The sequence below is a fragment of the Camelus bactrianus genome, chromosome 20, assembly GCF_048773025.1.
Source record: "Camelus bactrianus isolate YW-2024 breed Bactrian camel chromosome 20, ASM4877302v1, whole genome shotgun sequence".
In the NCBI taxonomy this organism is placed as follows: Eukaryota; Metazoa; Chordata; class Mammalia; order Artiodactyla; family Camelidae; genus Camelus; species Camelus bactrianus.
The window spans coordinates 13,589,981-13,605,086 of NC_133558.1; the positions used below are offsets into that span (position 1 = coordinate 13,589,981).

Consider the following 15,106-nt stretch of genomic DNA (forward strand, 5'->3'; position numbering starts at 1 on the left):
AGGGCCTTTGCTGAGTGATTGTGGGCTGGCACAGAACAAATAATTAAAACTGAGAAAGGAAAATGAAAAAAAATGTGGAAGATCGTCTTGCTTTTTTGGCAACAATATTAATATTTATACAGATACCTTTCTTGAATTCTTAGCAGTTAACACAATTGATTACTCCTTTTTCAAATACTTCCTTCTCTGGATTTCTATGACACCAGATTCCCTAGTTTTTATCCTCTTATCCTATGGCCTATTCCTTTTCAATATCCTTTTCCCACCTCAACTCCTCCATCAGACCTTTAAATGACTCAATGTCCTCCCCGCCCCCAACATTATCTTCTTAAATTAGTGCGTCCATTCCTGTAAGTTCAGATTTTTTTTTTTTTTAAGGGTTTTGATTTTTCCCAGTTGTATCTCCAGCCTGGAAGACTCCCATGAGCTTTGATTTCATCATATACAAACAGCTGATCAGTATTTCTAGTTGAATATTTAATAGGGCTCTCAAACATAACATGGCCAGAACAAAACTATTGATTCTCGGTTCCCCAAATCTCTCTTTCCAAACTGTCCTCATCTCAGTAAATGGTGCTGCAAACAACCGATGCTCAGGCCAGAATCCCTTCCATGTGCTTAGGAATCCTACTTGATTTCTTCTTGCATGATTCATATGTAATTTATCAGTGAGTTCTCTTGATTCTGCCTCCAAAATCTACATCTGTTCACTTCTCAGCCTCACCATTGCTGTAACCCCAGTCCCGGTTACCATGTCTTTCACTTATGCTTAGACCAGTGTGTCAGCTTCCAATTGGCTTTCTTGTCATTACTTTTTTCCCCACTTCTTTTACTCTTGGCCCATCTGTAGGCTCTTCCTCACAGTATTTCCAGAATGGTATTTCTGAGTAGAAATTAGTTCATGTTTGAAACCCAGTGGTGACTTCTCATTATTCTTAGAATAAATGTAAAGTTGTTAACTTAGCAGCATCATCCGGTCCCTGCCTCCCTCTGAGACCTTTCTCTCCCCGCTCTCCCTGTGTCCAGTCACACTGGTCTCTCTTCCTGGAACGCGACAAGCTCTGTCCTGTTTCATGGCCTTTGCACTTGCGGCATTTTCTCCTTGGAATGCTCTTTCTTCTGATCTTTGCATGGCAGATTCCTTCCCATTATTTAGATCTCAACTTAGATTTAAACTTCTAAGGGTGACCAACAACCCCACAATTACTCTTTGTTCATTACCCTCTTTAATCATCCTAATACCATTGACCGATACCTGAAATCATCTTGCTTGTTTCCCTGTTTTGTTTGTTTTCATCAGACTTCCTGTTTAAGGCTGTAAACTCCTTGAGGGTGGACACCCTTTTCACAGCCATATCCCTGGTACCTAGAACAGAGCCTGGCACATAGTAAATCCTCATTGTGTTTTGGTTGTTGACTGATTTATGCTTGTAAGTAGTCTTTGACAATATTAAATAAGATGTATTAACACAAAACTGAGTTGAGAAATAATTGGATAAGAAACTTCTGTGTTCATTGGAGAAAGGAAATTCTCTTTTGGGGGGTGGTTACTACAAAGTTAGGTAATTTTGTGGGCATTTTAGTGTATTCACAGGATTCCTGTGGGTTGCAGTGACTGGATCACCAAGCATAGTAGTCACTCTATTTTTAAAGTCAGTACATTTCAACACTGGCAAAATTCTAGACAAAGTAAAGTCATTTGCTTTATATGTTGCTGGAGTTCTTGAGTGGGCTTTTTTGTTAGAGGTGTGATAAGGGTTGTCTGATGGCTCTAAGGTGACCAAGGAGAAGAATGTGCTAGGATACAGAGTTGGCATCTGGCATGGATTGTCCTATATTTTGATTTTTGTTTGTTTGCTTGAAATAAATCTGCAGTTGCTATATTGTTTATCATTAGCTAACAGACATCCGTGTCTTTATTCTGTGCATAATACATTGCTCATAGTATTCCTTCTCTTTCAAATTTCAACATTCCTTCAGTAAATATTTAATGAGTGTCTGCCATGTGTGAGACACTGTAATAAGTGCTGGGGATGTAGCTGTGAATAAGACAAAGTCTCAGTCCTAAATATTTGTTAAAGAAATTGGTGACTACCTTGAAGCTTACTTCAGAGGATCAGTGTGGCCTTCAGAGCTTTAGGAAATTGGTAGAAGGCATCTAACAAACCATATGCATGTGTTCCCACACATTATCCCATCTTCTTCTTTTTTCTTCTACCTACTTGTGCATTGTTTAGTGTTCCATGGTCACTTGAATGTCTGTTCTGTACCCATCCCTGTGTTAGGACCTGGACATCCTGAGAGCAGCAGATAAAAATGTTGTCTTTAGTATCTCTTAAGTAGTAATAAAGACAGGCTGGAAAAATGAATTATCTTAATACAGAATTGTGAAGTGTGAGAACAGTCTATTACAGGATGCAGAGAAGAGGCATCTAACAGACATCTAGGTGAAGCTGAATGATGAATAGGAGTAGGCCAGGTGGATGGCAGAAGGGTAGGAATTGTCATTCTGTGAAGAAAATAAAGGTTTTTTAGGCAAATGAAATAGTGCGAGCTTGAGAAATTCAGTTTGGTGTGTCTGGAGGAACAGATGACTGTAGGGAGAAGTGAAGACTGAAGTTGGGGAGATGGAGATCTGGATAGGTCTTGAATACCAACTGGAAATCACTAGTAGGAAAAATTACTATGATCAGATTGATATTAGGGGAGTATCTTTTAGGTGGCATCGTGGGGAATAATTTGGAGGGAACTAGAGGAAGTAGGTGAATACTCCAGCATTTCTGAGTTTGAGCAGGCAAGTGACGTCATCAGGTGTATGTTTCACAAAAGACGCTCTGGTTGGGGAGGTCGACTACGGGTAGGGGTGGGGAGGATGAATGGAAGAAGTGAGACAAGTTAGGAGGGTCCAGTATTCAGCTGACACTCAGTAATGAGGCCCTTCCCTTGGCTTGTTAGCATTTCAAGAAGTTTTGGATCTTACCTCTTTATAAAAATTTTTTACTGTTTTTGTAATAAAATGCGGGAAGAAGTATTGCCAAGTTACTAGGAACTTTGCTGTGCTCGCCGTTGCGCTCACATAGTGCTCTCACCTAAAGCTCCTTCCCAGGGAGAGAAGGTGCACACAGACATCCCTGTGTCCTTAATTCTTCCTGTCTTTTGGCCTTAGCTTCTGTTCTTATTGAAAGACCCTTGAAAGTGCTGCAGTTTTCAGTTTGGGTTTTCCTTTCATTGGTGTAACCCTGTTTCAATGTGTAAGTCCTTTTAGGCGGCAGGGCGGTTTTGGAATAGCATCAGACATTACAGGCGTTTTCAGATTCATTTCGGTAAACAAGATGAGCTTACGTGATTGGTTGCCTTGCTGGTGAGTTTAGTATCTTATACAGCAATATCCAGTCAACTTAGAGAAATAAACGGCTCACTTTGATGTAAGTCAGTATTTTTTTCGTGGAAGACAGATTATGTTTTTAATAACTTCTCAAGCTGAAGAATGTTCAGTGTATGATAATACATGTGCCTGAAAAATAAGAACACACAGACCAAAAAGGAGTACTTAATTTCATGTTGAGATTCGGCCAATTTCACTTTAGTTTTTGGAAGTTATTAAATACTCACAGGATTGAAAATACAGGAAGAAAATGCTTATCCTCTTTATATTGTAAATGGGAAGATACTAGCGCAGGTTGTATATTTTAATACTTATTTCTCATCACTGTTTCCATATTAGAGGAGTTACCTACTGCTTTGTAATTGCCTGTTTACCTGATTCTGTTCGCTAGCTCTCTCTGCTCTCCCCCTGTGGGCCCAGTGCCATCTGAGTAAGCACTTGGATATTTTTGACTGATGAAATGTGATACTTACTTTTCTTTTTCATATTTATGTTTTTAATAGAAAATGCATCAGACGCAGATTTATGGCTTCTGAACAGTTGTACTGTAAAAAATCCGGCTGAAGACCACTTTAGAAACTCAATTAAGTAAGTGGAAATTGACTTTTTTTTCTTTTATAAGTGACATAAGAATTACTTTTAGGAAATTAGCTTTTAAAAGATTCTTAATATTACAAATATTCAGTATGTTATCAAAGAAAGTCAGTTGGACTTTTAGCATCATAATGTTTTGAATTTATCTAATAAAGAATGAAACTTTAATGTAGATTTTTCTAATAGGTATTTGAGTATGTGTGAAGTTAGCTAATAGGTAATTTGAATATCTGTTAAGTATTAACAACATACTCTTCCCAGGGAATCCAGTCCATACATTCTGGAACAATCTGAAACAGTCCTTTCCTCTTTTCTCCTCTCTGCCCCTCAGCACTGTTCTGGATGCTAATGATGTCTGGCCATCAAGGGAATTACAGTTTATCAGGGGAAATGGGCATATAATCCTTGGCTCTTGCTTTGTTGTTCAAGTTAAAATGAAAGAATTATCCTTTCTCATATCTGCTCTGAATCTTACTCTATCCACCTTTTTAGAACCTTCATTCTATAAATTGTTGCCTCATCTGTTTATATTTTCAACCTCTCCAACTGCACTGATGTCTTTTTATTGGTATTTAAACACGCTCAGGTCTGATTAGCTCCGTGCACCCCTTTTAGCTATTGTCCTATTTTTCTTCTTGCCTTTCCCGAGAAACCTTTAAGATTATCCATTTCCTAACTTCACTCTCAAACTCACCCCCTACCACATTGATTTTTACTGTGAAATGTATCTTACATAAATGAGTTTATGAAACATGTACAGTTTAAGTAAGGGTAATAAACTTAACCCCCCACCCAGCGTAAGAAAGAAGGCATAGTCAAGACCTTGGAAACTGCTGTGTGTTCCTTTTTGTCATATCCCCAGAAGTAATCTTTATCCTGACTTTGGTGAGTCATTCCCTTCCTTTTATTAGTAAATTTGTCGTCTCTTAAATGTACCTCTAAACAATGTGTTGTTTAGTTTTGCCCTGTTTTAAACTGTGTTTGTTGGACTTACACTGTTTGTGTTCTGAGATTTGCTGCCTTTTCTCAGCATTTTGCTTTTAGATTTATCCACGTTGATGGATGTGAAATAACGCTGACCATTCATAGTATTTCCTTAAATGAATCTGTTAGTTTATCCACTTTATTATTGATAGAGTTTTGAGTTTTCCCAGTGTTTTGTTTTCCTGTGCAGTGCGTCTCTGAATATTTTGAACATGCTTTCTGGTGGACATGTGTCAGAGTTGTTTTAGGATATGTACCTAGGAGTTGAATTATTGGGTCACAAGTGTGTACAGTTTCATACTTTGCTTGGTAATACTGAACTCTTTTCCCAAATGGATGTGCCAGGTGTTCACTCCCACCAGTAACAGATGAGTGTGGTTGTTCTCCATTCTTGCCAATACTTGATATGGTCAGACTTCTAACTTTTGCCAGTCTGGTGGTGGCGATGGTACTTCAGTATGGTTTTAGTCTGCATTTCCATGATGACTAATGATGTTGAGCATCTTTTTTATATGTTTATTGGCCATTTGGATTTTCCTTTTCTGTGACACAGCTTTTTGAATATTTTTTCATGTTGACTTGTCTTTTTATTATTTGTGGGAATACATTATTTATAGTCTACATACAAATTCTTACATGTTACACATGTTGCAAATACCAATTGTGGTTTATCTTTTGACTTTTTTTAATGGTTTCTTAAGATGAAGAGAAACTGGTTTAAAATTTATCCTTTGGATCTGTGCTCTTATTGTTCAAGAAGTCTTTCCTTAACCTGATGTTGTTAAGATATTTTCCAATATTTCTTCTAAAAGCTTCTTGGTTTTTACTTCTTACATTTAGTTTTATAATCCATCTGGAGTTGATTTTTTGTGTATGATGCCAGAAACGGGGTTTTATCTTATTTTTCCTGTAGGCACCAGATTTTTCCAGTATCATTTATTATTTTCTGTTTTAAAAAATATGTCCTTCTCCTTATATCTATGTATTACCTGCTCTGTCATGCACTGAGCGTCCAGAGATGGTTGGGTCTGTCCCTGGGCTCTCTGTTTGCTTCTGTTTCTTTATTCTGGTGCTTATTCCACGCAGTCACAATTAGTATAGATTTATATGAAGTCTAGATATTTGATAGTGCTCATGCCTTTTTGTTCTTCTTTAAGAGTGTCCTGGCTTTTCTTTGCCCTTCGCCCTTCCATATGAATTTAATGTAAGGTTTTAAGTTCAACAAGGAATACTGTTGAGATTTTGATTGTGATTACATTGAATCTGTTGATGCCTTTGAGGGGAAAATTGGTAGTTTTTACATTTTGATGTTTCCAATTTGTGAATAATATATTTGGGTCTTCTTTGACTTTCTAAGGATTTATAATTTATTCATGTAGCTCCTACAGCATCTTTTTGATTTTTTTCTCTAACGATGTATGGACAACCAAATTGTTCCAGTATCATTTATTTAAACTATCCTTTTTCCTTTTATCTGTACAGTATTTTTTATCCTTATACTATTGTAAATGGTAATTTTAAAAAAAAACTCACTTTCTAGTTATGTTTACTCCCTGGTTCTCGAGGATTAATTCTTGCAGCAGTGTGAAAGATGGTTGGGCTTAAGGAAGGGTATGATCAGGAGTCCATGTAGGACAGAGTTGGAGTAGCAGTCCAGATCGTGATGGCCTCGTTTCAAGTGGAAGTATTCAGAGTTGGAAGGAAAGAGTTGACTTGAGAAAGAATTCTTTATATTTTCAACATTATTGAACATGACTCCCAAAGTCTCTGACTAGAATGAAATAGGGAATTCCAGAAAGGGAGTTCAACTTGAGGGAGGACGTGTTTTAGTTTTGAACATGCTGTATTTGAAGTCACAGCTAAATATTGTAATAAAGCAATGGATGATATTTGATCTTTATCGAGTGTCTTCTGTGTGAATGTTAGAAGTGCTTTGGATCAATTGTATATTACCTAGCTTAATTCTTGCAGTCTGTCCATGAGTTGTAGATTCTTACTCTATTCCTGTCTTCCAGATGAAGCAACATCTGTTTTACAGATGAAATTCTCTAAGGCTGTTGAGATGCAGATTTTATATTTTTTCCATAGAAGCGATAGTTGAATATGATGGCATCTTCAACTCAGAAGTTATGGAAGGAGCAGAGAAGTTATCACCTGGATGATGATGGGGGCTCAGAAGAGGGTAGTGATGTGGGATGGAACAGCAGAGTTAGGGTTATGGTTAGGAGAAGGGAGAATTAAACCAAGAGCAGAGCATGATGTCTGCCAGGTGCTGCTCATTGTCAAAGCACGCTTTTTATTTTATGAGAAGTCTGTCATGTTCCCCAGTTATCTACTTTTTTTCCCCCTATAAGAAAGGCATATAAAATATAAAGATATTTTAGTGTTACTGATACCTGCTGAGTAAAGAACCCAGAGAATTTAATTTCTGTGATTATCAGTTTTATAATGTAATTAATGGGTACACTTCTAGACTATTTCTAAAAGCTGACTTAAAAACTGAAATGTAATTTGTGTCAATGGGTTTTCTTATGTATAAACTGCATTGTGAATGTGGTTCAGAGTAACGATACAGTGTGTGAATGATTCAGTGAGGTGATCACTTAAGATATGTTTGTCATTTGACACTGTAAAGCTGGTGGTTGGTGAGCACAGATTCCTTTAATGCACTGTTCTGCTTGATTGAAAGAAAATTTAAAAACAGTATTACAGGTATTTTTTTAAATGGCTTTGAAGGCTTTTGATAGTCATAACTAGTCCTTGTTAACATAACACCTAAACTAACATTTGGTTTGTTTCCAGAATAAACATAATCCTGTAGAAGGTGCAGTAACAGTTATCACTGAGAAAACATCAAATTCAGGTGACATTTATACATTTAAAGACTTTCAGTGACAGATTACCTACTCTTGTCCAGTGTTTTGCTTTATTTAGATGTTTCCCCCTTGTCATCACCATCTCCTAACAAAGCAAAACCGAGATGAATGTTCATAAACTTGATTACACCTGCAGTCACGCTACACGTTTGTCTTCTCTCAACCTCTAGCTCCATCCTTTCCCTTCAGCCTCCTCACTGGCATGCATCTTTTCCCGCATGACAGTGAGACAACATTTGAATTCAAGGAGAGCCTGATAGGGGGTTTCATCTCTCCTAGCTCAGTTACGCCTCTTCCCTTATGCTCAAATTCACAGATTTACGGCACAGGCTGGGAGCTATGTTTTTTTCTAACCCCCCCACCCCCTGCCAAATAATGGTCACTTCATGTTGCCACTCATTTCTGAGTGATTGTCATTGCTTCTCATCATCTGCTTTTGCTTCTCTTTCAATGTATTCTTGGTGTTTAGTAGTTGTTTGTCTATTATCAACTCATTTTATCTCTCTTGAGCCACCAGGCAGTGGACAGTCTTGTTTTAACAGGAGTAAAGAAAGATAACTCTGGGAGATTCAGTATCTTTCACTTGATAAATGCAGTCTCTCTTTGATTAAGATCACAGAATTGTGAATTTGTGACAAGACAGTCATGGGCTGATTTTTTTTCTCTCTTGGTGGTGGTGGTGGTGGTGGTGGTGGTGGTGGTGGAGAAAGGTATTACTTTTGCAGCTTCACAGTATAAACAGTATTGGGGGGCAGTATTATTTAACCGGCCACAGGTAATATTGGCTTAAAAATAGTTTAAAAATTTCATTTCATAAACTAGTGCTGGTAGTAAATCATTCTATCTTAACATAATTGCTTAACCTAGTCAAAGGAACATACCTTATATGAAAATGTACTTCTGTTCATCTGGAGGCTGGACTGCTCAGTACTTCATACTGACTTTCTACTGGTTGATCTAATTACTAACGTTTTTATAGTGTTTGCATTATTGATGCTCAGTTTGATAAAAGAGTAGGAGTTTTAAGTAGCAAAAACGGAGTTAAGAATCATTTTTTGGGGGGCTACCTTTTGAACTTTGAAATCTTTTTTTTTTTTACATAATATTTTTATTACTGAGGATTTTTTTTTTTTTTTTTAGGAGGATGTCCTCTTTTTGTGTGGGGGCAGTTTGGGGGAGGTAATTAGGTTTATTTATTTATTTTTTTAATGGAGGTACTGGAGATTGAACCTAGGACCTCTTGCATGCTAAACATGCGCTCTACCACTGAGCTATACCCTCCCCCCCGAACTTTGAAATCTTAAATGCTATATTGCCTTTACTAATTTTGGAAAGATTGCTAATGAGCCCCATGTTTTGTGATGGCAGCCTGTGGTAGGCATATGCTTTCTTCTTGATATTTTGCCAGTTGCCCTGGCCTTGTTTTATCCACTATTACCATTTGATTTAGACAATATGGCCTTTAACTTGAGGGGTTCTTGAGTAAACGAAAAGAGATCAAAAGTTTCAAAAAAAATTTGCTCTTAATGAGAATATCAAACAAGAAAACTCCTTTGGTTAATGCTTCATAGAAATGTGGGATCTTTTCCATGCCACCTGAAGGAGGTCATTCAGAGGCTGGTGAAAATAAACACGTCTTGTGTGTTCTATATAAATGACAGAAAGAATAGCCAGCTTGCTTTGATCATGGACTGTCAACCTCTCCTTGACCTTGTGTGTTGTTAACCCAAATAGGCACTGTGGTTTAGCCATACTGATAGCAGATAGACAGGAGTCACTAGTTCTTTGAACTACCTTTGCTTGTAGAAATAAATGGTAATGTTGAAGGGATGGTTTAGATATCTGAGTGAAATTACTTGAAAAGAACAATGGGAGTATAAGGAGAAGTGGACAAAGAAGAAAAGTGTGTGTTGAGACAGAGGATAATCTGATATCTTACGTCTGTAGGAGTGCTCTTTTTATAGCATTCTGTTGATCAGACATAAATTACTGAATGGCCACTCCTATTATGAAAATACTTTTTTGCTTCATGTGGATTTAACTTTAAGCTCTTCATCGTAAATTGAAGTTGGGGGAGGTACCAGAATATTATTTCAACTTGAATTTGGAAAATAAATTGCTTTCAAAAAAGCTGGCTTATTAAGAACAGAGAAATGCTTTCTCTTTGAGTTAGCAATTATCCAGTTTAAAGGGAAAAGAAAACTAGACTGGTTCTATTTTTAACTAGATTTATGAGTAATCAGGTTATCATTCTTTTTTTAATTAAAAAAATGGGCACTGGGTGATAAAAATAACAGTGAGTTTTAGTTTGGCCCTTGTGCAAGAAACAGGTTAGATAACACAACTTGTGTAACTAATTTTTAGTGCCATAGGCTGTGGATGTTTCTGTAAACATAGATATTTTAATTTTGGCTTTTTTAGTTGTATGAAAGGGCTTTAGTTTGGTGTCAGTTTTATGTTCTTCTTTACAATGTGAGTAGCAGATACAGTAACTCATCGTATGCTTTGACCAGTCACAGTCTTCATGGTTCCAGCTATTCTTTCCCACCAAAAAGTTTTCCTCTATATGGGAAGTTTGTCCAAATATTGTACTGTTTGACTTAACATGTATTGTCCATCAGGTTTTGTATAATGCAATGGTTTTTCTCTAAACAGTGCTATTCTTAGCATGAGTTTACATTTACTCCTACATTTTTTTCTACTTTTACTGTTCAGATACTATCTGTGTGCTTATTACTTCAAATTTATGTTTCTGATACTCCTCTCTCCTTCCAGAAACTAAGCTTGTACGTCTAATTGCTTCCTGGATTTAGATGCCCCGTTGACTGTTGACGTCATTGCTTCGGAACCTCTTCATTATCTCCCTCACCTTTACCCCAGCTGGGGTTCCTATTCGTATTGCCTGTCTTGTTTGGTTGCATAGTCACCTATCAGATAGTCTGAGAGTTTTCTTTGACTCCCTGTTTCCCTCCCTTATTTTCCCCATCCTTAAGAATTCATTCTCCTTCTAAAATATCTTTTCCTTCTTCCCTTTGACCTCTTCTTCCTCTTTGGTTTTGCCCAATGTTATTAGTATTTTATTGCTTCTTGGAACCTGCAGTGAACCACTGTGTTCTCATGTTTCATCAGATTGCCATGAACTAGGAACCTGTCTTTTAACTTTAATCCTTTCTATTTTAGTAATGGGCCTTACTATCTCTTGCTCTTCATATTACACTAGAAATTTAGCTTGTTCTCAGCTGCTTTTCTGTTCCAGGTCAAACTTTCCCCTCCATCACACCCTGTAATGGTCTCAGCTACAGGATAAGATAGAATTTCTTAGTGTAACAAGGTCTTTGAAAAAATCTGTTCCTTGCCTACCTCTCCAACTTCTCTTCTCACCATTCCTCCATAGAATTTTACTTCTCACCTAAATTATATTTTTCCAGGCTCATAATGTGTTTGCATGTTTTTCCCTCTTTTCTGGAATATGCTTTCCCTTTCCCCCAAATGGATGCATGTGTGCATGTGTATGCATGAGCACGTGCGCGTACACACACACACACACACGCGCGCGCGCACGCGCTCATGCATCTTAGGTAATCCTGCTTGGCAACCTAGTCATCTTTCGGAACTCATATCAAAGGTAATATCATCTGTAAGGTTATCTCCCTTCTAACTCCCACCCTTTACCTCCAGGTACACAGAGGTAAATCACTTCTTTATCCCATACAAACATCCATTGTTGCGTATCACATTTTATTATTTGTTTACATATTTGGTTCTCTCCTAGATTGTGAGTCCTCAGGTCAGGTAATTGACCTCAGGAAAATCCTTTTTTATGGAGTCTTAACTTTCTGACTCTACCATGTAATGATTTTCCTTTTCTCAGGAAACAGATACCGTTAATAGAGGAAGACTGTCAGCTGTTCTGAGAAGAGGCTCCCAGGGCCCCTGTGAATCCCATGTAGAGACAGGCTGTATATTTGAAAAAGGGGAAAAAACATTCTGATTTTCAAAGATCGTATTAGAGGGCTCTCTTTTTAATAAACCTTTTTTTTTTAATGTTTTGTTTATAAACTAGGAAGAAACCTGCTCCTTGTTGTCCTAAATGAGACAGAAAACTTGGTTTGTGACTGATGGTCCACAGGTTGTTTCCAGGGGCAAGGAGTAACAGAAGTATCTCTTCTCCCTTTCTTGGAGTATTGCTCAGTCATCTGGCAGACGCTCAACTGTGAATGGCTGGACCCTGTTCTTCCTGCCAAACTTAGTGAGCTGGGCCTGCTTCAGGACTTGACCATTGGATTAATTGAAGCATCTCGTCTTGAGTCAGAGGGTAGGAAAGGTGTAGATAAAAACCAGGTAGTGTTTGACCTTGCTTTAGACACACAGTTATACTCAACATGTATTTGTACAATTAGGTTGAACTGATTCTTCCTTTTTTGGGAAGAGAGCTTAGTTAGCATTAATCTGCTACCAGGGTGTTAGCAAGTCATGGTTAATGTATAATTTTGTGTTAAGTATATTGTTAATTATATAACTATATTAATATCACAGCACTCATCTTACATCTGAGTATCAGATTGTCCAGTTTCAACGAATGGGCAAACAACATCAAAAACACAAAGTGGGGGAAAAATCAACATGGCTATCATAGGGTGTTGGAAAGGCTAACTTGCTGTAGTACAGGATCTTTGTGAGGGGAGTCCAACAGTAAGATCTCTGTGGACAGTGGTGTTCACTCACTTGTTTGCTGGGGGATCCTTGGTCTCTGGAACAGTGCCTGGGAAATAGTTGGCACTAAGTTGTTTTTGTTGAATTGAAAGCTAATTCGATGGAGACCAAATTTCTCTGGGTAAGTTGCTGTTTATGTGTTAGGTCTTCTTACCGTCTGCCATATGTGAATTTGTATCGTTCAAATCTTAAGTCATGGATCTGTTTAGTCTACTTTCCGTTGTCGCTAGGACTTTGTCTTGTTTTTCTCCCTGTCAGCTAGTCGGGGGTTAATAATGGTATTTGAGGAACATGCTTGCTGGAAACATAAATGAAGAGCTCTCTGTTGATTCCTAAAGTGAGGGGTGAGAGTTACATAATTCAGAGCAGATTTTGACCATTTCCTGCTACAGGCTTTCGTTGCTTGCTCCTTACCCGTGGAAAACATGGGGATGAGTGGGAGTGCAGGGAGATTACTATGTTACACATCCCAGTAAGAAATTTGATAGGGAATAAAGGAGAAATTATGTTTTAGGGTTGAATTCCTGGTTGACTTAAAAAAAAAAAAAAGAAGAAATAGTAAGATTTACAGTTGAAAGATTAGTTACTTAATTTGCAAATCAGGAACAGAAAAAGCAGTTTAGATGTAGTAAGTCTTTTTAAAATGCAAAACTGAGTTTCATAGCTGTCTAACATCTTTTTGGAGAATGGGATTTTGCATATTTCATGATTACTGTTAAATCAACAGTTGCTTTGTTTTTGCCATTTTAAGCAAGAGAGTAAGTGAAAGAGGTCAGTGTATTATGTACTGGCAACAGCTGGCTGATAGCATTGAATACTTACGTAATTAAATATATGTGTTGGCTATTGTCCTAACAGCTCTGTAGGTGGAGGCCCCAGAAAGCATGCAGAAACTTGCTTTAGCAGGATTAAAGAAGAAATCAACATGATCTAAGCCTGTGCTTTCAGCCAAGAGTGATTTCCTATTGTTTTGGTTTGAAAGACATTCTACTTATTCTTGGTGTGTGTGTTTATACAACAGCAGACCAAAAAAAAAAAAAAAAAAAAAAAAAAGACACTTGTATTTTTTTTCTCCCCTTATGCTCTAAGTGTGAAAAACATAATCTTAATTTTTGGTCACTCAGTAGGGTTGTTTGTTAACTGACAATAAATGAAGTAAAGAAGTATGACCTTTAAACCCCCAGGACACGATACTAAAATATTAAACATTAACTGTTTCTGTTTCTTCCTTATGGTTAGAATTAGAATTAGGTGTCCTCTGGGCCATATTAAAATAGTGACTTTGATTTTACACTACATGAAGGCATGGTTGTCTGTGATCATGGGAAACTGGATAGGGGTGTCGGTGAAGGATAAAAAGAATCCAAGGTAAAGTGTAGCTCTGCCTTCATTTAGTAGTCTTATCTGTGGATGCAGATTCTACTCAAAGTACCCTATGGTTACCTCTCTTACTGCTTTTATACCTCAAGGGCTGAGGCCAGTCCTTAAGGCACCTTTTTTTTTTTTTCATTTTTATTATGTGGAATTGTTACAGTTTGACTGCATATATATAATATATTGCATGTAAACACATATACAGAATATACTGCACATATTTAAAAAAATTTATATATATGTACTATTCATTGCTTCTAAGAACGTTTAGAGCTTTAGCTTTTTAAACTTATATAGTTATCAAAAGAATAAAGCCAACCACAAAATAAGAATTAATTTAAAAAGATACACACACCCCACTATTTAACAGCAACATTCTTTATAATTGCCAAGATATGGAAGCATCCTATGTGCACATCAATAGATGAATGGATAAAGATGCAGCGTATATATGTAATGGAGTACAACTCACACGTAAGAAAGGATAGTTTGCCATTTGCAGCCCTTCATTCACTGTTTTTTTCACTTCAAAAACCAGAATTTTATAACTGACATAAACATTTCCATTGCATCAAAAACAACAAAATACCTAGAGATAAACTTAACCAAGGAGGTTACTTACACTCTTAAAAACTGTAAAACATTGAAGGAAATTAAAGATGATACAAAGAAATGGAAAGAGACCTTGTGCTCTTGGATTGAAAGAATCAACAGAACAAAATGGCCTTAAGGCATCTTTAAGTACAGGCTCTAATGAGTGGATGGTACCTTTGTGGGTGTTAGAAAAGGATGCCAGTCCTTGTAGCCACAGCCTGGCACAGCTGTGTGTGGCTGCCCATACAAATAACCATGTATTTTAATAATCTTTTTGTCTGTAAGCCATTTCAGAGTTCCTTGGGGATAGCCACTATGTCTTTTATCTGTACCCCAGCACCTAACACAGTGGTTGACAGTAAGAGTTGAACAAATGAGTGAGCCAGCTCACGTGTTAGCTTTCTCTGTATGTTGACTCTCCTGAGCCCTTCCACCCCCTTCCTCTTTCAGAACAAGTGTCCTCCTCTGTCGCTTTTCTTAGCACCTTTTCTGTATCTCTTTTTTTTATTATATTGCATTACTTAGAAATGAAATTCAGCTGCATGTCATAGAAAGCCCTTAAATAAGATAGGGGGTTTATTTTTCT

General features: G+C 37.3%; 1 protein-coding gene across 7 annotated transcripts in view; it reads left to right on the forward strand.

The window, feature by feature from the left end:
* The window catches only part of CDKAL1 (CDKAL1 threonylcarbamoyladenosine tRNA methylthiotransferase), a 721,370-nt gene that overhangs the window by 85,934 nt on the left and 620,330 nt on the right, over nucleotides 1-15,106 (forward strand). For all 7 annotated transcript variants that reach the window (XR_012500987.1, XM_010974252.3, XM_010974251.3 and 4 more), the window contains one exon: nucleotides 3,889-3,973. Coding sequence is in view for 6 of the 7 variants with exons in the window: in XM_010974252.3 (XP_010972554.2) it covers nucleotides 3,889-3,973 (85 nt within the window). In the remaining variant the exon portion in view is untranslated. The remainder of the gene's footprint in view (nucleotides 1-3,888; nucleotides 3,974-15,106) is intronic.